This window comes from Choristoneura fumiferana, chromosome Z, assembly GCF_025370935.1.
Source record: "Choristoneura fumiferana chromosome Z, NRCan_CFum_1, whole genome shotgun sequence".
Taxonomy (NCBI): domain Eukaryota; kingdom Metazoa; phylum Arthropoda; class Insecta; order Lepidoptera; family Tortricidae; genus Choristoneura; species Choristoneura fumiferana.
In genome coordinates, this window is record NC_133472.1 from 40,024,763 (window position 1) to 40,046,282 (window position 21,520).

General features: G+C 38.6%; 1 protein-coding gene across 1 annotated transcript in view; it reads right to left on the reverse strand.

Moving 5' to 3' along the window:
- Positions 1-7,740: 7,740 nt before the first annotated feature.
- The window catches only part of LOC141436820 (uncharacterized), a 32,237-nt gene continuing 18,457 nt past the window's right edge, over positions 7,741-21,520 (reverse strand). Inside the window, exons 2-3 of the mRNA XM_074099900.1 lie at positions 18,376-18,510; positions 7,741-14,252 (exon numbers count right to left, since the gene is read on the reverse strand). Coding sequence (XP_073956001.1) covers positions 13,396-14,252; positions 18,376-18,499 — 981 coding nt within the window. The 5' untranslated portion in view covers positions 18,500-18,510 and the 3' untranslated portion in view covers positions 7,741-13,395. The remainder of the gene's footprint in view (positions 14,253-18,375; positions 18,511-21,520) is intronic.

A 21,520-nucleotide genomic window follows, 5' to 3' on the forward strand; every position in this document is an offset into this window, starting at 1 on the left:
GTCTCTTTTAGAAGTAAGTCTATTGAAGTTCAAATTACACCAGTTGATTGTCATTTTTACGTACATACTGAGTGAAATAGTTAGTAGCATTTCTGCATATTTTACACTGCAAAACTTTAATCATTTTGATAAATAGGCGAGAAATTAATTACAAAAAATTAATCAACTTCAAAAAAAGGAGATTTTTTTCTTCATGTTAGTTACCGTCAATTAAAAATCGAATAGTCTTTTTTTGGAATGTAAATACGTCTAATGAGGTCGAACTGTCGCCAAGTCAGGATCTGACGAGTACATCTCGGGGAAATCCAGGGAACTTAGGTTAGTGACACTAAATAGCTGAGGCACCGACTTCAAACAGAGCAGTAGAAAATTATATTCATGTTTTTTTGGAGTCAGTTCAGTTTTATGTAATCTTTAAAATACTCGCCGCAGAGCTGAGGCCATATTGCCTAACGTTACTGATGCTTGCGATCGCAATCAAATGACAGATTTCGCATACAAAAACTGTCATTTGATTGCGGTCACGAGCTTCAGAAACGTTAGGCAATACGGCCTCTGGTGTAATAAAACAGTCATAAGTTGATGCTTACGTTTAACGGTCGACCTAAAAGTAAAAGCATCCTTAGTACACAAGTTAAAAAACACCGCGCCAGACCAACTTTGACTTTAAATCTGTCACGTAGTGCCACCTGGACCGACACAAAGGGTTGTCATGGCCAGTAATTTTCTCTCTAAACAGAGGTCCCGCAGTGTTTAGTTGTGGCCCTTTTTCCCGCTTTTTGCTAAGAAGAGGCCGTTAAAAAGGAACTATGTTTAAGCGGACGAAAGGATACTCTATGTTTTAAACAAGAAAATGCTATTTTTAATTTAAGAATTAAATACTGAGTAGAGTTGAAACCGCAAATTCTTCTGGAGCGGAGGGTTAAAATGAACTGCATAAGAATAGTTAACCTTTTTGTCCACCAAATACAGCGGTGTATCGTTCGATTAAGTTCGGGTGGCATTAAACTTGTTGTTACTTTGTCAAGCGAACTGCCAGAATACTCTTTAGTTAAAAAAATATTTTTCAAGTCAAGCATTTTTGCTAAAACTGTCCTTGTATTGTCGTCCTAATAACCAGTACGTATCCGTGCCAAATCTCAATGTAAACACTGGAAGTAAAACTATCTCACAATTACTTTTAAACGGAAATTTACATCATTTGGTGATAATTATTGTTGTCACGTTTATATCGTCACTACTTTAATAAGAGACAACATCGGTAATTTTATTAAGCTTTACCCTGCCTGCTTTAGAGTTCAGTTTAGTTTACATAATGATTTGCGATACGAGGCTTTTCGATAGTGGCAATATTTAAAATAATTTAAATACTTCTAATTGGTCTACAATTAAATTAGTAATTTCATTATTGTTTATTTTCTGTTCGTAAGTATTCAGTTCTATAACTGTTTGAATGTTATAGGTATAGGTCCTTATTAAGCATTGGCAAATGAAAGCCGTAGTTTGAATCTATGAAGTAGTTAAAATATACAGCAGGTGTCTGACCCCATTTGGGCCTTAAAATCCAGGGTTCGATTAGACTCGCATAATAAGTTACTTTCGTGTTGTAACATTTTTAAATAACTTGAATTTAGACAATTTATTGATGCTCAAAGTTTAATCGATAAATCAGTGACAATCAGTGTATCGGACATGGCGGTGTTACCGCTGTGTCTTGGTACGGGGGCAATTTAGCATCATCGGCATTTATATACTAACCATTCAGATGTTATTTAAAAAAAATGTGTTACACCTACTCGTGAAGTGGGGTATCTTTGGTTAGGTCTCTTAATATTTCAGGTTTGCTGAAACCGTTGTTAGATTTCGGGCTCTATTTTCAAAATATTAAGCTTTGCAGTGCTAATTTTTGTTATAGTCAAATGGCTTGAATTCCGCTTTAAAGGTAAACCGTTGGCTTGAAAAATCTGATGTGAATCAATCGTTAAAAATAATACCTAAACTGTCATCTTTATTAACAGCTAAAGTCTTGACATGAAAAGGTCATTATTTGAGCGTTTATTTTATTTGATTTACGTTGACACATTTTTTTGACATGGTCGATGATTCCGTTACAGTTTCCGGGTTAGGCCACGACCACACCGCTGCTTAAAAAACGGTGACGGTATGGAATCGCAGTGACGCACCGTATGCGCGCCGTTTTTATCGCATGCTCGCCACACCGCTGCTTAAAATACCTACGCAAACGGTGCGGAATCGCAGTGACGTGCCTTAAACGTCAGGACTCAGGACTTTACCGCATGCTCTCTACCAAAAGTCGTAACGTTATTTAAGCAGCGGTGTGGCCAATCCTTTCTGGTAGAAGTACAGAACGTCTAAGAAATAATCAAAAATGTCAAAAAATTCAAATTTTATACCCAATTCATAAAAAATGTGACCACGATAATTTAGGCGGTAGGAACACTCGAATAATGATCCAAAATATGTTAAATATCACGAAAATATAAGTAAATCAATCTCTATTGCTAATGACATAAGATTATAGATGCCAACTATTGGGACAGTGACGAGCTCTCTCACAAAACTGTTAAATTCATCTGGCTCGCTGTTGCAAAAAAATTTCACCGAAGCTTCTAAACCTCTAAACTAACAGAATACTTGTCAAATAAAAGTAAAAATCCGATCACATGACTATAAAATACCGTACGAAAAATACGTCCACAATTTCGGTGCAAGTGGATGCTTCGGCCGCAGTTTCGTGTTCATTTTATTAAAAAATCTGTCACATCAAAGCGCCGGCTATTTCTAGGGTTCCGTAGCTTAAAAGGAAAAGAACCCATTATTGGCTCACTTTTGTTGGATTAATGCGTGGAAGTATCAAATTGTAATTAGGTAATATTTAAGAGACTATTCTTGCAACCGAAAAAAAAAAAACAAATTTCGTTTCGTTCGTTTTACCAGAATCATGCCTCACACGATCAAAACAAACATTCTTATGCGAGTGCTTTTTTTTAAACCATATGTAGGTAGGTATCATAATCTGCAGGGTATCGAAAGGCAAAGAGTAACACAAGTAAACAAAAATGGTCTTGAAACGCATTCTCAAAAAAAAAACTGTTTTTCATAGAAACACCCAGTATTTAGGTACACATATATTTAAATATATTGACCCGGATAACTCACGTCTTAAATCGAGTTTAGCTAGACATGTTTCGGGCTAATCCGTAGCCCTTCGCATGCCGTAGCCTTTCGCGTGTTGCAGCAGCCGATGAGTCGCGTTGCTCCGAAGACGAAGGGCTACGGATTAGCCCTAAACATGTCGAGCTAAACTCGAGCTAAATTTTAAATTTGTACGGAACACTCAGTACCCGAGTACGACATGCACATGGCCTGTTTTTTTGTTGGTCATATTGAAAACTGCGGAAATATCGCGGCCACAAAGCACTCATGACAGGAGGTGGCTTTACCAAGAAAATTTGAGAGGCAACATTGGTGGGGAATGTTAAGTTACATCCTACAGCAAAACACGGGCTCCATTCGTATTTAGAGGGATTGAGCTCGTAGTCCCAAGCGGGTTCTAATTTTACGCGCTAAGTGTACATTAGAAAAGTTTATATAATCATTTCGTTTTTTTTTAAGCCGTAAGAACATTCCTACAAAGCAATAGACATTTTTTTTAAAGATGGATGAAATGGATTAGATCTTTTATAAGGTATATGCCAAGGGAAACAGGGATTAATTTACAATATATAATGGATAGATAGATCATAATTTGTTAAACTGATAAACATGTTCGATACTGAAAAATTTGTCGCGAGCGTCAATGCAAATTCAACACAGCCGTTCAATTAATGAAAAAAATAACATGAGCTGTTTTTCATTGTGCATCGTTTCATAGAAAAAAAGTCGTCGTTTTTAATTAATGTCGTTTGAATCCTAAAAAGCAAACGTTTTAAATGAAACCGGTTATTGGCTATTTTAACGCAAGACCAAATGTTCCGCCTGTTAATATCAAAGAAAAATATTCTAAAACCAAACTTTTATACCGCGTGTGAGTTCTGCGAAAGTTTATTTACAACTTTTTTAACGAGTGCGGGGGGTTTGGGGGTTAAATTGTTAGACATTGACATCCCCTCCCCGTAAGCCTCCCCGTATTACTTAGCCATTTCAACTGATTTTTTATAAAAAAAAATACTTAGTATTCACTATAATTCACTGAAACGACGGAAGTTTCAAATGGCACGATTGATGCAAGCACATGGCCGAAAACACCCAAATAATTATTTGTTAAAAAAAAACATTTTTAATACAAGTTTTATACTGGCCTCACTTTTTTATGTTATTTGCATTATGATCCACCCAACTCATGTATTGTAGGTATATCACATTTTAATCCGACCACTGGAAGTGGATCAAAATTAACTTGCAAGATTAGAAACAAACAAAATAAATACGAGAGTAAATTAAATAACAGCTTGTAAAAATAATATAGATAGCTAGTAACAATACAGTTTGTTATTGGCGTTTTTATGCATTTTTGGATTTCTGGTTGGAATATCAATTTTGTTGTAATGTCACAACTGATGTATGTGGTAATAGGTACCTATTTAGTCGATTATTTCTATGAATTTGACATCGTAAATATTTTGATTTATATTAGTCGTAGTAAATATAATTTTGATACCGTTTTCTGAATAGCTTACATATTATTCTAAAATTGTACGTAATGTATTGCTTTTTGATATATTTTTTTATTTATTATTAGAATAATTTTCCTGGAGTGAAATAAATTTTCATATATAGGTATTGTGTAAGTTAAATTTTGTTGTGATTGCAATCAATTAGACTCAGGATTACTTACCGACTAAGCAGAAGTTTAATGGAAATAGATCGTAATTAGCGAAAGGTTAATTTACGAGTATTAGAAAGTAACATTTTAGTAGTAGTCAATAAAATACCTTACGTTATGTTTTTCTGACTCCTCAAAAACAGTCACATTTACAGTCTTTCACAAATATGTCCTAACATACAAATTCATATTATTTTTACAAACAAAAAATATTTGGGTTACCTACATTGGAAACGGTCAAGCCTGAGAAGCTCAAGCTGTAATCGAAATATGTGTTTATTACTTAATACGTATTAAAAACAGATCCTGGTTTGAACCACTTAAAAAAACTAAATTATTACTTTGGTACAATATCACGTTCATTATTTTCAAATCAACAACTTAAAGTACACAGTCATTTTTAATGACAACTAACTCAGACAAATTTCTAGCCTTCCCGCATGTCCAAACAGAATAACTACGTCTAAATACTTAATACTACCCATTTAATATAAATTGCCTTAATAATTGCATCTTATTTTGTAACTTAACCTAAAGTACTAAAAGTACTTAGTACTGAATACCTGTTACTCTAAATGTCGCTGCTACTCAGCGAAGCTAAGTACAAGAAACTTTTTAAGTATATTAAGACTACAGACTAGACTTAGAACTTACTAAGTACTATAAATGGGATGCAGGGTTGACACTTAGGTGATATTATTTACTAAGAAGTTCAGAATTCTAATATTAACAGTACTAACATTTAAATTGCACGGGTATATCCATTTTATTCACTTGTACACAGGCTGTATTTCCAGCTGTAATCGCACAAGATGAACATCGTCTCACGTTACGTACATTAATGTGATTATGAACAGCCTGTATAATATTTGTTACCGTGTTGTAAAATACACTAAATCAAATAAATTATAACAATATCCTCACCATAATCCACCTATTGCTTAGTTTAGATATCTATTTCTAGTGAAATGGCACGACAGACATTCTTGTATCGGTAGTTTTGTAATTACAATTTTAGTACTACACTGTATATTTATTATTGATTACGGGTGTATGGTTCAGATATTTATTGGTGTTCACTTAATTACATGGTGTACACTAGTGTACGCGTATTTAGGTATAGTGCAATACGTTTCACTTATTATTTTGTTTTTGCTATGTGAAGGAGTTTAATGTGCGTGTTATGTAGACGGCGTATGAATAACTTACCAATGTGTAGAATGTACTTACCCTCCTGAGCCGTCGCATACTTTATAAAGGACCAATTAACACTAAGAATAACGGCCAAATGTACTTTATAAAGCATAAATTGTTCATTGAATAAAGAATTCTAAGCATTTTGAAATAATATCCAACATAACAAAGCAGGTCAACCACAGCTAGGTCTTAAGCACTCTGTTTGTTAAAAAATGTCGGGACTCAGGAAGTTAAGTACCATGAATTGAACATAAGTACACATGGTATTATATAATTCATCCAGAACATTTCTACAGACAATTCAACAAGTTTAACGCCCCAGTATTTGTTTTTATTGGATATGAAATCACTCCTTTGACACGAGACGGCATATTTTCGACAACCAATATATCAACATTTGTTAAAATCAATTTGAAAAATCCTGAAAAACTCGAAGTGTTCAGTCAAACTTGTCCATCTGGTGGAATATTTCGGATACATTTTATAACCATGTAAGGATAGTAAACAGACAACTAATAATTCAATAATGACAATATGCGACTAACTTAACTTGTATATTAATTTAGAGATATTTTCGCTGGTGCGCTCAAGTCAAACGTTCTTTTACAATTCTTAACGGATTATCCACTAGACATTTTTTTTTAACTTTATTCTCATCAAAGCATAAAAGCTTTGACAAATTTTTTGATTAATTGAACTGTTTAATTATTAATAGTTAATTAGGTGGCTGCGTGAACTAGATCGAAACCAATGCAAGATATTTAATGTTATAATACCGTGGCTATGTTAAGTTACCATTATTTTTCTTACACAAATTTTAGAGTTGAAAATGTCTACGCAAACTGCCGAAGATTTTACGTCGCAACGTAATCGGATAATTGGCGTCATTGTTTGCAATAATGTGGACATGACTCCAAAATTCGTTAAATAATCAATAAAGAAATTATTTCTTACTTGAGATTTAATTTTGATTGCTAGTAAATAAATAACACAAATATTTGTTATAATGTGGACGTATTAAAGAAAGTAAACAATATTATTTTTATTTCCAAATTTTCAGTGGTAAGTTTATATTATTCCGACGATAGCAACTGCTACTTTTATTAACTTTTTATTGAGATAATGTTTTTGAGAACATGTGTCAATTGTCCAGGACATGTGTCTCCAGGAATCCGAATATAGTTTGAAGAAAATTAATTAACCAATTTATTGATTTTGGAATCATGTCCACAATATTGCGAACAATAACGCTAATCCGTTTGATCCCTGGTTATGATATGAAACACATGAGAATGGAAATTACGCAACTGCAGGGCTACTACGAAACTCGAAACTCGAAGTTGGTGTCGTCCGATCCCTCTGACACTTATACTATTTAATACGAGAGCGAGAGGGACGGTACGATACGACCTTCAAGTTTTGATTTTCGTAGTAGCCCTGCTGAAATTCGGCGTGATTACGCCTCTAAAGTGTTTTCAATGGGGGTTATCGCGTATGAATTCGCCACTAGAGTTCGTGCAGCGTAGGTCTCCGAAATCTCGAAATAGTAAATCTCATAGGGGGAACTACAATTCGATTTTAATTTCGTGTAAGGCGGAAATTGCTATGCCCGACCGAAGTTCATGGCAAACATGCGTTTTGGAAATGTGTTTTGTCTGATTCGGGAAACCTTTGTCCTCCCTTTTTTCAACAAAACGGGGACTATACAACACTGTGGCATGCTCGATATTTTTATGGTACGGTTTTAAGGTGTATTAAATATGATTTTAATCTAAACTTTGTTTTCACGCCCGTAATAACAGACTTTGAAAGCCATACTTAAAAACCTAACGCAACAGTGCGCCATCTAGTGAGACAAAAAACGATAGCCCTCATTAACAACTACATGTTTGGGTAATTTACGTCACATTTTGGCGTGATCAGAGGGCCTACTCCGAAATTCGAAAATCGAAGTTCGTATCGTATTGTCTCTCTCACTCTCGTATTGAATAGTATAAGTCCCGAAGGGACGGAACGACACGAACTTCGATTTTCGAATTTCGTAGTAGCCCCGCAGCCGCGGAACTTCGGCTGACGCCCGACCGAAGTTCAGTCGAAAACATGGCATAGTTGTGGAAATGTGTTACTTGTACTGGTATAATGACGAGGAAATCTGGTCGCGTAATTTCAACAAAGTGTGCTTTGAATCGAAGCAGAAAATTCTACAAATGGTACCTTCCTTTCTATTGGCAGATTAGTTACGAATTTTTAAACATGTAATGACAGTTTATTAAAATTAAATTTCAAAGTATATCCACAAAGACATTCAATCCAGTTTACGCAGGACCAAACATTTAAATACGCTTTCATGCTAAATTGAGACCGTTGCATATGGAAGACTTGCGTCGATATACCGAATTGATTCGGTGTTCCGATATAGCTCGATCATACTCCGAACAGTTCGTTGTCTCGCTCCATTACTAAGTAAGTGAGCGGGATGGCGCACTTGTTTTGATAGTAAGCCCGCTTTCCGATTCTCATTTCCATCTATGTATCCTTTTCACTTCCAATCAATTAAAGAAGGATGCACTGACATGAGAAGCGGAATGTAGGCGCCGGTTGAGTACAGTCGAGCCGGTAGCCCCACTCTCCTATCAGTCTTATTCTGAAGTTTTAATTCGATACCGTTACTTAATTATGGTAATTTAAGAACCGGTGTGTAAGAAAATGGTTTCGTGATACCAAATAGCGTATTGACGTGCGGACATTACCTCGCCCTCCAAGAAAGGAGACAATAAAAGTTTTGTGCACTGATTAAGCTAAAGGCAAGCCCTGTCCTAAGTGATTCATGTTTGTATAACCTCGTCACAGTTCACAGTGAGCTATAAGCAGAGGCGTCTTTACCTATAGTGCAGGGTGTGCGTTGCACACGGGCGCAGCGGTGTTAGGGGCGCCGGCCGCGGCATTTTATACCTATTCAATATTGACCGCGCTCTTCCTAGATGGCGCTAAAATAATAATTGCACACGGGAGCTACATGGGCTAAAGACGCCTCTGATAAGATTTTATACAAGACTATGAACAAGTAATATTAAGCTAAGGACGCCGCTGGCTATAAGAAGTTAATATTGTGGCAACTTAATGTGAAAATGTTAGAACCTTTACAGGTCACAATTAGGGCGTTATTTTGATCAGATTATTACTGAAAGGGAGAGTGTTGCAATTAATTACGACTAACCGAGAACATTACTCAGGAATTGACAAAATTATGAAATTGACAATATACTATAACTACTTACCGGTGGATAGTGAGTTCTATATATTCGTAAAATAGGCCTAGAACTATTAACAGACTTATAAAGTATTATCTCTTTACTTATACAAAGTAAAAAATAAATAAGGTTTTCTTTGATAGGTTTTTGTTCAAAAAAACATTTTTAGTGTCAGCCCTTAAAGGTATCTACCCACTACACCGTAGGTATACCATAACAGTATTAGGAACATGTCAGGCATGGAATATAAAGCCGAGTTTAGACTTGCAAGAAAACCTGACTTCCACTAGTGCCACCGACGCACATGTGCGTTCAAAATGTATGAATAATTATGACAGCGGCACTGGGCGAAGTTCCGAAAACGCATATTTGCGTCGGTGACAGTGAATGCGTTAAGAAACGTGCTAGTGGGCATAGTCTCATACTTTTCAATAAAAATAATATATTTATGAATGACACGTTCCCATTACGGTCATAGTATGACACGGTGTAGTGTAAGGCGGCTCAAATCAAAAAACTATTCGCAGATTAAGACTACGATTATGGTCACAGAACTTATATCGAGATAGACCTTAAGTTTACCTAACTTGCGTGTAAAAAGTTTGATCCACGGTCAAAGTTTTGTAAGACCTAAATGCTCGATGCGCTTTGAAAAAGACGCGCTGCGGCACGCCTTTCAATCGGCTCCGCGCGCCTTTGAATCGGCACCGCGAGGTCTTGATTTCCCATCACTAAATCTCGCTCGTGACGTCATCGTAGGTACGAAAAATTCGACACGCTAGTTTCTCATACTGTTTGAAGCGCTCTTTTCGTCTATCTCGATATAAGGTCTGTGGTTATGGTATAGGTGCCACTTTTTTTTCTTACCTTATATAAGTAAAGTTATTTTATTTAAGAGCAGGGTCAACTCCTGGGTTAATTTAAACTAAATAAGGTAAGTGTCCCAGTGCTCGACACGCTAATGCCCAATAGACGACAATATTAAAGCTTGATGCCAACTATTGGGGCAGTGACGAGCACTCGTACGTTACCTTAAAACCTTAACCATATTGAGCAAAACTACCAAACATCCTAATAAATTGCTTCGACATTAACTCAAGAGCGTAAATTTTTTATTAGTTTTCCTTTTACTCTACTCTCGTATGGTATCTCCATTTGGTCGTAAATATTTTTACACAATCGAGAACAAGGATTACGTTTCCACTTTACCACCTTATCGCTGTGACTTCAAGTATGAAATTTCGTATATAATTGTTGCCAGGCTTACGGTGACAGGGTACTAAAGTGTAAAGATATTTTTTACCTCGACTGCACAAATTGTAAACACATCAAAATTATAAAAATTATGTGGGTACCTTCGAGGGTACGTTCGTCTTCTAAGTTTTTATTCTAAACTTCCTTGAAAATTTAAAAGTTTTACCAAAAAGTGCTATAGGTCAATTGAGGAGGATACCGATCACAAAGAGCATATTAGAAAATATTTAAATTAGAAAAATTCAGGAGATACGAGTTGTAATAAAACTGTTTACGTATTATGTTGTATTTCAGTGTTCTTTGAATTACCTGTCCATTTACTTTGTATCCCGTACGTTGCGTGAGAGGTACCGAGTTGTACATCCAGCACCAGAAGAGCATGAGAGGTGCTTAAAATAATCTATACACGACTCTACTACCAAAGTAATAAGAGAGCGTTTAGATCATTTTGAGTACCGCTACCGCTTATTTATTTCTGCTCGTATACCTTTACTTGCCCGAACTTCATTTGCCCGAATTTCACTTGCCATACCGTGCTGTTTTCAGGATTTTTTTTAATGTCATCTTATAGAATCCAAGTAGGTTAGGTTAGTTTAATATCAACTCTGAAGTAAATACAATTTCAGAAATAAACTACTTTATGGCAAATGAAAGTCGGGCAAACGATAGAGAACCATTTCTGTTACTGATTGAACCTGCACTCCACGCGCGAGCTCCAAGGAATCTAAAAACGAATTAAATCCGATATCGATTGATCAATCGAAAAAGTGCAAGATGAAATTGTTGTCGCGTCATGCCCGAAAGAGCACTGGACGAGTGCGGGGTGTGAGGCGGGGTGCGGGGGCTTTCCCTGCGCAGCCCCGCGTTTCTCGTAGCGAGCTCGTGGACTGTCCCTATACTACGAGGTGCAAAATTCGAACTTCGTATCTTGTCGTCCCGCTTATATTATTTAATTTAATACGAGAGTGAGAGGGACGGTACGATACGAACTTCGCGTTTCGAATTACGTAGTAGCCCCGCTGATGAATATAAGATTTATAAGGTGAGATATTGTAAAACATAAGTAGCTCCCTACAAGTATACTTTGCAGTTTTTTAAGATAATTTGTATATTTACAATCACCAAACCATAATCCATAACCATTATATTAATAAGTACTTACACGTAACTTTACGTACTTGCACATACCGTCAGCAGAACTATGCGAATGAAGATTAAATGAATTCAATTTTTATTACAGTTTCAAATATGTATATCAATTATCTATGTAGGTTTCACTATTCAAAACGGTCAATTCTAAGGTGGAAAACCTACCTAAAATGTATCCACATAAGATTCAAACTCGCTATCTGCTGACGGATAGTGCTTACAACACACGAGTGCTTAGGTATAAACGTAAAAATATCAACGATTCAATATCATGTATACTTCGTAAAAACTAATTCTAACAAACACTACCGTAAAGGAAAGACATTGTGAAATATTCAATATCCACGTAACTTTTAACTTTCTATAAAAATACTTTCTTTCAAAACCCGCATATGTTTTACACGTCCTAGACATTGCTTCCGCTATTACGGAAACGTCACAATTCACTTCATCCGTACCGAAAGTTATGTGAAATGAATTAAACAATAAATCCGAAAATCGTCGAGGGTACTTTTTGTTACAGAAAATATAATGCACGAATATAAATTAAGAACAGTAGTTACAGAACATGCATGGGAACGATAAAAAACAGAAGTCTTACCCTACGACTACATCGTATCCGATTTAAACATTAGGCTCGTAACAATAAAGTCGTTTTTTATTCGCTGTAACTACGGTTCGTCCGGCTTTGCGGACACGCCCCATTCGCAATTCTGATTGACCGCGGCGCGCCGGCGCTCGCATACAGTCCAATCAAACTGCGCTTTAAACTCGTTTCTGCACTCACAAATTCACAAAGAGTTAATTTATTACTGCGTTAATTACTTAATTCGATTAGTGCCGACACCGAGCTACGGCCGGGCGGCGGATTTCGCCTAATAATTGAAAACAACTTCGATCCCCGCGCTCCCTGCCCACCCGCGGCAACCGGTGGTCGTCGCAGGCCCGCGGAGCGCCCGCCACGGCGCTCATAATACGCGGCACGTGTCCAAACGCCTCTAAAATACTTGGTCGTGTTTAATTAATATTTAACTGCTAATTCTGCAAAGCTTGTGAATGTGAGCGATTTAAAGAGCAACGCGCGGAACATGCCAAGTTATGAGACTGCGAGAAAATGCGATTATTACTGAGACTCCCGTGTCCACGATCAAGACAAAGCGGCGCGGCGCCGCGGGCGCGCGGCGGCGGCTGCGCCCGGGCAACAGTTTGGTCCTCCCGGGCCGCTAGCGCTAAGCTACTCGCTACGCGTCGCACGCTATCCGTGCGCGTCGCCTATCGCCTATCACTGGCACTCTACGGTCGTTACTTTATTGCTCTCTTTGTACCACAGCTCGACGGTTTCATTAAGTCTCTACGTATCACCGTAACTACTATCTAATGTCACACACCACCCGTGCGACGCTAACTTAACTATACATTATCGTGTAAATATTACACTACGCTGTAACATTACAGGCTCCTGCCATAAATTGACACGATTCCGTCGACTCGGGACTAATAATTGAAAAATATATAATTTTATTAAATTTAGAATTATGGAAAGAGCCCTATCGTTATTAGGTACGTTATTATTGCTTATTTTTCCTTCGACGCCGTCGAAACTACGAGCTGCTACGCTACAATATTGTTCGAATATAAAGGTGTAAAGAAGTTCATAGAGAAACGTTCGTTGCAATGTTCGGTGGCGGGCGGCGGCGGTCACGGCTTGTCGGCGCGCACGCACGCGGTCTCCTGGTGCTTGTTGAGGTAACTCTTGAGCGCGAACCAGCGGCAGCAGCGCGCGCACTGGTGCTGCTTGTCGGAGGAGTGCGTCTGCAGGTGCGCGCGCAGGTTGGAGCGGTCCGCGAACGCCTTGCCGCACGCCGCGCAGCGGTACGGCTTCTCTCCCGTGTGCGAGCGCAGGTGTCCGCGCAGCAGCCACGGCCGCGAGAACTGCTTACCGCACACGCCGCACACGTGCCCCATGCGATGCGTCAACACGTGCATAGCCAACGCCGGCATCGACACGTACGCCTTCCCGCACTCGCCGCACCGCTTCGCCGACATCGAGTCCAAGCTGCGGTGCGTCTGCTTGTGCCGCGACAAGTTGGACGAAGTCGCGTACCGCTTACCGCATTCGTCGCAGCCGTACCTGTCGCGCGCGAGCTGCGCCGGCGTCAACGGCTCGTCGTCGCTGGACTCGGGCTCGGGCTCCGGCGGCGGCGGGGGCGGCGGCGGCGGCTCCACGGGCTGCTGGTACGTCACATAGTTGAGTTGCGGCTCGATGCTCGTGAATTCGAACGGGGCGACGGTTTGTACGGTGGTGAAGACGGGGAGAGGGGGTTCTTCGGCGATGATGTAGATGTTGGTGGGTTGGATGGTGTAAGTGTATAGGGGGAGGAGAGGGGCCGGCGCGGGCTCGAGGACGGTGACCAGTGTCGGCGGTGGGGGGAGGGGGGGCAGCGGCGGCAGGCCCTGCGCGAGCGACAGCAGCTCGTGCGCCGCCTCGGTCTCTGCGGCGGTCCGCTCCTGCTGCGGCCCGCTCCCCAACTCCGCATACTCCGCAGTGCGAGGCTCTGCCGACAACACGTTAACGTTACGGTACACCATCATATTTTTATAACACTTTTGTTAATCTTATACTGTCATAAATAAAAATGTACAATGAGATCCAAGTTCAAAATGGATGTAGATTTCGCCGGCAAAATAATTGGAGTCCAAATGTTACCCAAATTCTGCCGGTAATCTTAAGTCCCCTGTACGCTCACGTCCCCATACAAACGTAGTTTCGTTCTAATTTACCAGCAGCACTACGGATCAAAACGCAACTTTGCAACTATTATGAGAGCAGCTATTACGATGTTTATAGTTAGTTTTGGTTAAAATAAAATGTAACGGAAAAATACAACAGCAAATTTCCATGTCTCATACAAAACTTTAAATTAATGTGATTTTATTTTGTTACATTGAATATGTACGAAACCTATTATAAACATCAAAATGGCTGCTCCCATTATAGTCGCAAATTTTTATTTCGTTTCAGTGTGTCGTTTGTAAATTAGAACGAAACTACTTTTGTATGAAAATGCGATCAGCCCAAAACTTAAGATCAAATGGAACTCAAGATTTGGCTAGTTTTTACTAACTTTACCTTACAATATAAACAGTATCTATCTACCTTACGTTGCGTATAACATACACATAATTAGGTGATATGATAAACCAAGTATAAACTAGGTAGGTAATTAGTGTGTGAAAGCTACGCGTATACATATAAGAGTAACAGAACTGAATGTCTGCTTAAAAGTACTTGCTAAAGTTATACACAATTCAAAGAATATTAAATCAATGGCACTTCCTTTTTAAATCATTAATTTTACCTATTCATAGCACACCGCCTGTCTGTCATGTTAACGTATTCACTTTGCCAATGAAGCTTGAAAGCTATATCCGGACATTTTCATTATCCAGCGTGAATACTTTATGACAAAATTAAAAATACAACTATTTTCGCTAACATTATAAGTATGACGGTTTTAGACTAGGTACTGTAGGTATGTTGTTGTTTTTTATTGAAGTATTATACCGGGTGTGGCCTGTAATATGAATATGAGCAAATAATTAAAACATAGATCATATTCGTCAAACTCTTAAAAATAATTAATGCGAAGAAACAATGTAAAGCAAAGTGCTTGTTGTTTGTAGGGTGACAGACGATGTCAGTTATATTTTAGGATGGCGTACATTGATAGCAGTATTTAATTTGTATGAAAAAGGGAAAATGTAAAGACTTCAATATTTTTAAAAGTCGCTGAACTAATGTTGTTCAGTTTGACGAGTATGATCTATGTTTTAATTTTTTGCTCGTATTACAGGCCACATCCTGTATAAAATTAGATAAATTTTGAATGTATTTTCACGCATGATTTTTAGACTCAGAAATGCGAGCCCGGGTTTAAAGCCGCAATCCTCTGGTTGAAAGGCCATAGGTCAAACCACTAGGCCATTACGGCTTTACTAATGTTATACTTTTATAATCAGCCGGAAGACGTCGACTGTTAAACAAAGGCCTCCCACTTGTTAGAACACCACAATAACGACCACACCACTTGCATCCACGGCTTGCCCACAATAATATGAGGACACTTAGTTTAAACTTTGTTTTCTTTTTCTTTCTCATTTAAATCTTCAGAAAAATGGAGAAAACTGACAACTCTCGAGCGACATTAACATTACAACCATAGATTACAACCTTAGTGCCCGCGGTAGTAGTATTATAAATTAGCATGTGCCCGCCACAACGCCGATGCCGCCGGTGCCGCGGCAGTAAGATTATAAACTAGCCTGTACCTACCCGTGGCAGACTGATCAACTTATTTGTGGATCAGACCAAGCTATGCTACGCTGAGAGCTTTATGCGAACGGCATAGAAACTTTTCTATTCACAGATAAATCGCTCAGTCGATAAGTGAGCGAGTGGATGAAAAGAGTTGTAATAAATCAGAAAAACCACAGACACACAAGAGTTACTAAGCTAAACGAGCTAATGAGCTAAATGTGAGCTAAATATATCGTGAGCTGTACTTAGATACATACTCCTACTTAATCAAATCACTCTTTTCACTCAAGTGACGCATTGCACGCACGTCTTCTGGCGGGAATATTTACTTAGTTGCCGAAAGACAATTAGAGCTTTTATTTTCTTTGTCTCAAACCAATAATAAATAAATAAGTAAAACGAACTTCCGATTTCGTATTCTGAATTCTCACCAGACCGAAGTAATATTTTACACAGGAGGTTGCTTGTTGATAAATTATATTTTCGCGCATTATTTCCCGTCGACAGCACCTGAGGCGTATTGGAATATTCAGGGAACTCAGATAATTTTATTGAATGCGGTTCCGCGACTAGTACATTTAGGTTCAGAACTATAACGATCGAACTACCAGAATTGTGATCACTGTGGGAGTGTAGGACCATCTCACATGAGTCATTTATCGTATTGCTTGACGAAGAAATTCTTTATGGAACTTACTGTCGGAAGATTCTACACTGGGTCAAAAAACAAAAGGCTATACCGGGTGTAGCCTGTAACACGAGGAAATAATTAAGTAAAACATAGATCGTACTGGTGAAACTGAATAAAATTAGTTCAGCGTCTTTTAAAAATAATTATTTTTATTACACTTTAAAGTCTATTTAAAGAAGCAATGTACCTACCTATATTTGGTTTGGATAGCTAAATGTAAACAAACTTCACCTGCCAGATTTGGTACATTCAAGGATTTTAAACATTTGTTTTATCTATCATTGTAATACAAACTAGACTAGTGTATTTCAATACAGAAATGTAAAAGTTTAAATAGTTTAATGGGGGAATTTCAATATTTAAGACACCAATTCACGTTGTTTTGTTTAGCAAACTTAACCGTTATAGTTTTCCTTGAAAGTTTGATATACTTACTACCATCCTGAATTTTCTTAAATTTTCCACCCACCGGTTTAGATTTTAGAGGGGGGGGACGCTCGATTTTAATGTAAATTTGCACTTTAAAGTTGAATATTTCGCAAACAAATCACTGAATCGAAAAATCGCCTGAAAAACCCCTAATGGTTTTAAAAGACCTATCCAACGATACCCCACACTATAGGGTTAGGGCTTTTTTGGTATTCGGTGCCGAATAGGCCGAATACCGAATAGTGGCCGAATATTCCTGGCATCTCTACTCATAACCCCTTAGGAAGCACCTCTAAAATTAGAAAGATTAAAAACAAATAAAAGAAAGCAAAAACTCAGCGGCTTCGGCCCTTAAGAAGACTCGATCGCAAAAAAAAACCCTTTAGGAAGCCGTACTAGGTATCCAAAAATTAAAGGAACATTTTTCGTCTGAACTTAGTTATCGGCTTACAAAAGAGCCAATTGCAACGCGATGCCACGCCGGCTTCGGTAATAGAATTATGTCCACCAGTTGCACGACGCGACGAGAAATATTGCCCCAATGTAACAGAGGAAACACGCCGCGTAATTTGTTACTACCCAGTAAAACAATGTTTTTAATGCAATTTAGCTGGCTGAATTTGGCTAGTTGGTGTGAATGAAGTATTTTCGACTCGGCTTAATGAAAAAGAGGTCTTCTTGGCTGCTACGTATGTAGAAGGACAACACTAGTAATTAAGATATAAGGCACAGCCTATGGGGACTATCTGGGAATCGTGATGCTTCGGCTAGCTTAGCAATTGGTGACCTGACGATTGACTACAGGGCCACCTATCTACGTCTATATAAACGTTTCGTCCACAAACGAGCTATTGTGGCCTCGGAGGACTGAAAGATGTCATAAATGTAGACTGAGCACGTTCTATTGCTAAATGGCTATGGGGCACAGCTAAAAGGCTTACCTGTAAGCGTTGGACGGGTTATTACACAGCCAAGCTATACGTGTCTACGGGTATGGGGCAATGGGGCTACAGGGCTATAGGGCTCAACTAAAGGGCCTACCTGTGAGCTCCGGATATTCACCGGGTCTGTAGCACACCCAAGTTATAGGAGTCTACGGGCATGGGGGCTACCAGGCTGTAATATGTGGCTCAGCTAAAGGTCCTAGTTACCTGTGAGCGCCGGGTCTTCAGCGGGTCTGTAGCAAAGCCAAGCTATCTACGGGTATGGGGCAATGGGACTACAGGGCTATGGGGCTTACCTGTGAGCGCCGGGTCTTCAGCAGGGCTGTAGCAGGGCGGCGCTACGGTGGCCTCAGTGGGACTGCACGGCGGGGGCCCATCGTGGCGCTGGTTGCCTTTCTTCACCATGTAGCAGCGCGGCATCGCGGCCAACGCTGGGACAAAATAAAATTAAAAAGCTAGTTTAATTCAGGAAAAGATTTCGAGCTACTAACCCTCGCAAAGTAGCCTGATTCAATGAGTTATTGAAAAGATTCTGCTACTAAATTCTCTAAAAACTACTTAAAGTTTTTTAGTCAATAGCCAAGACGTTTTTGTACAAATAGCGGTTTTTTATTGTAATTGTTCGATATAGGCCGTGAATAACCCTTACTGTGGAATCAGATAAATAAATGATTATGTACAAACTAAATGGGAAACTATGTGAAATAAAATTTCTATTAAGATTTAATTTACTCGTACCTAATCGAATAGGTTCAAAGGAACAATTCTTATATATCTAATCATTTATTTGGAATCTAAAAATGAGGGGCTTTCGAGGCGATCAATCGATCTAGCTTGGTCGTATCTCCGGGAAAACGCGTTTTTTGGAGTTTTAGATCGAGCAGTCGCCCAGGCACTATTATTTAGACGTGTACTATTATTTACTTAATATTAATATCGTTCATTTATTATACCTAAGGTATAAATATACCTAAACTTGGAAGATGTCGTATAAAATACGAAATCGTTAATAATATTACTTAATTTTTTCGTAATGGCTACGGAACCCTATTTTGGGCGTGTACGACACGCTCTTGGCCGGTTTTTTTTTACCCGACTACCCGAAGGAGAGTCATGATTGTCGAGTGTATGTATTTATTTATGTACGTGTGTATGTATGTACCATCAGCCAAATAAGTGGTTTTAAACAAGTTCCTATCAAATTAATATGTCGCTGAAGACGAACTTTCAAGTTGACAGACACGTCTTTTGGCATTATCACAGGCATTATTGTTTTATGACATGCAAACGATTATCAACTCTAGGGTGGTAGACCACATATTTGGCTGATGGTACCGTAAGGTCGGGGTACTTGGGCCCTGAAGGGTAACTGTGGCCCTTGGGATTGATTTGGTCCTGAGGCCGTATTGCCTAGCGTACTAGTAACGTTACTGACGCTCGCGATCGCCATCAAGTGACAGTTTTTGTATGCGAAATCTGTCATTTGATTGCGATCGCGAAAGTCAGAAACGTTAGGCAATAGCCTCTGGTTTTATTATTGATTTTAGATTATGGCTCTTTGCCACGTGGTTGGTGTTCATTGATCGATCACGTTTTTATTTTACGTTTTTATGTGGTTTTCCATAATTATGGATCAAAGTAAACCTCTTATCTATGGTTTCGATCCTCACTATAACCATTTTTTGTCTGTCTCTCTATGTCAGTAGCTATCTAAAGTGACCCCGAGCTGCGTACATTTTGCTGAGGAGCTCTGCTAATACTGAATGTTTTAATTATTTACCTATAGATGTACATTTCGTACGGAACTCTTGCACTTAATCCTGGTAAAACATTATACTCCTGCATTTGCTGGCTGTCATTGAAAATACGACGACACTAGCGCCAATATTTTTCATTAAACACCATAGGTACGGTAGGTTCCCTAACTTATGTATCCACTTTTTTATACTAGTTGTATAGAAAAGTGGATGGCACTGACTGTACTATTGTACAGTCGAGGGCATTAATATGTATACAGCCATAGCGTCAAATATATTATGCATACATCGACCTTATGGTAAGTGGCATAAAGATGTATAGATATTTTTGATATCTTGGTAACGTACATATGCCCTTGACTTTAGCTATTATGTTAGTGAGTGCAAGCGTGTTTGTATTTTTTACTCTTCAGGCTAAAACTGGACGAATTTGAATGAAACTGATATACAAATAGCTGGATCTCTGGAATAACAAAAAGGCTACTCTTTATACCGATAATCCCACGGGGTTGGGATAAAATCCCAATATCCCAATCTATAAATTGAAAGACTATTGTTCTTTATACAGCGTCAATGACAATGAGGGCTATCGCGTATGAATTCGCCGCTGGAGGCGCTAGTGTAGCGTGAGGTCTCCGAAATGTCAAATCTCATAGTTTTTGGGTGAGCTACGCGGGTTTATTTATAATTAGAATAATTTTGTGAATATTTTGCAATATCTGTAATTAATTATGGCAAATATACGTTCCGGGGCAATGAATGTCTGTGTTTTGAGACAGTTTTGTCTTTCGGAAACCTTTGTCCTCCCTTTTTTCCGAACAAAACGGGGACTATGCAACACTGTGGCATGCGCGATATTTATATGGTACGGTTTCAAGGTGTATTAAATATGATTTTAATCTAAACTTTGTTTCCACGCCCGTAATAACAGACTTTCAAAACCATACTTAAAAACCTCACGCAACAGTGCGCCATCTAGTGAGACAAAAAACGATAGCCCTCATTGTAATTTTTAAGGATTCCCACGGGAATGATGCAAAATGCCGGAATTTCAATTGAAGTACAAGATCTAATGGTAAATACTTTTTTAATACACGACGACGCTAGCTGCAATATGCAGTTAACATTGAGCATTATCTTTATTTTGCGCAGAGCTGTTAAATGGAAACGACGTGAGGTAGATAGTAGATGCGCATAAAGTTCGTACTTATTAAACTTCATAGGAGGCTCTTTGAGAAATACTTAAGGAGCTCTGAGCTTCAACGTCTGAAAATAAGCTATACTGTAAGTAATTTTGACGTGAGAGCTATGTACAGTCAACGTCATAAATAAGTGATCATTTCTGTACCTTTTCGCTTTCAGTCGTTGCACAATTTCGTATGGCTTTTCAAACATGACGTTAAAGTGGCAAGGTACAAAAGTGATCACTTATTTATGACGTTGACTGTACTGTACATCACATCATCAGACGAATAGCGGATGCAATTCTATTATTTATTTATTAATACCGTGGGTGCTCCGTTTTTAGGGTTCCGTAGTCAACTAGGAACCCATATAGTTTCGCCATGTCTGTCCGTCTGTCTGCCCGCGGTTAAGCTCAGAGACCGTTCTAACGCGTTAGTACTAGAAAGCTGTAATTTGGCATGGAATAATATATCAGTCACGCCGACAAAATGGTAAAATA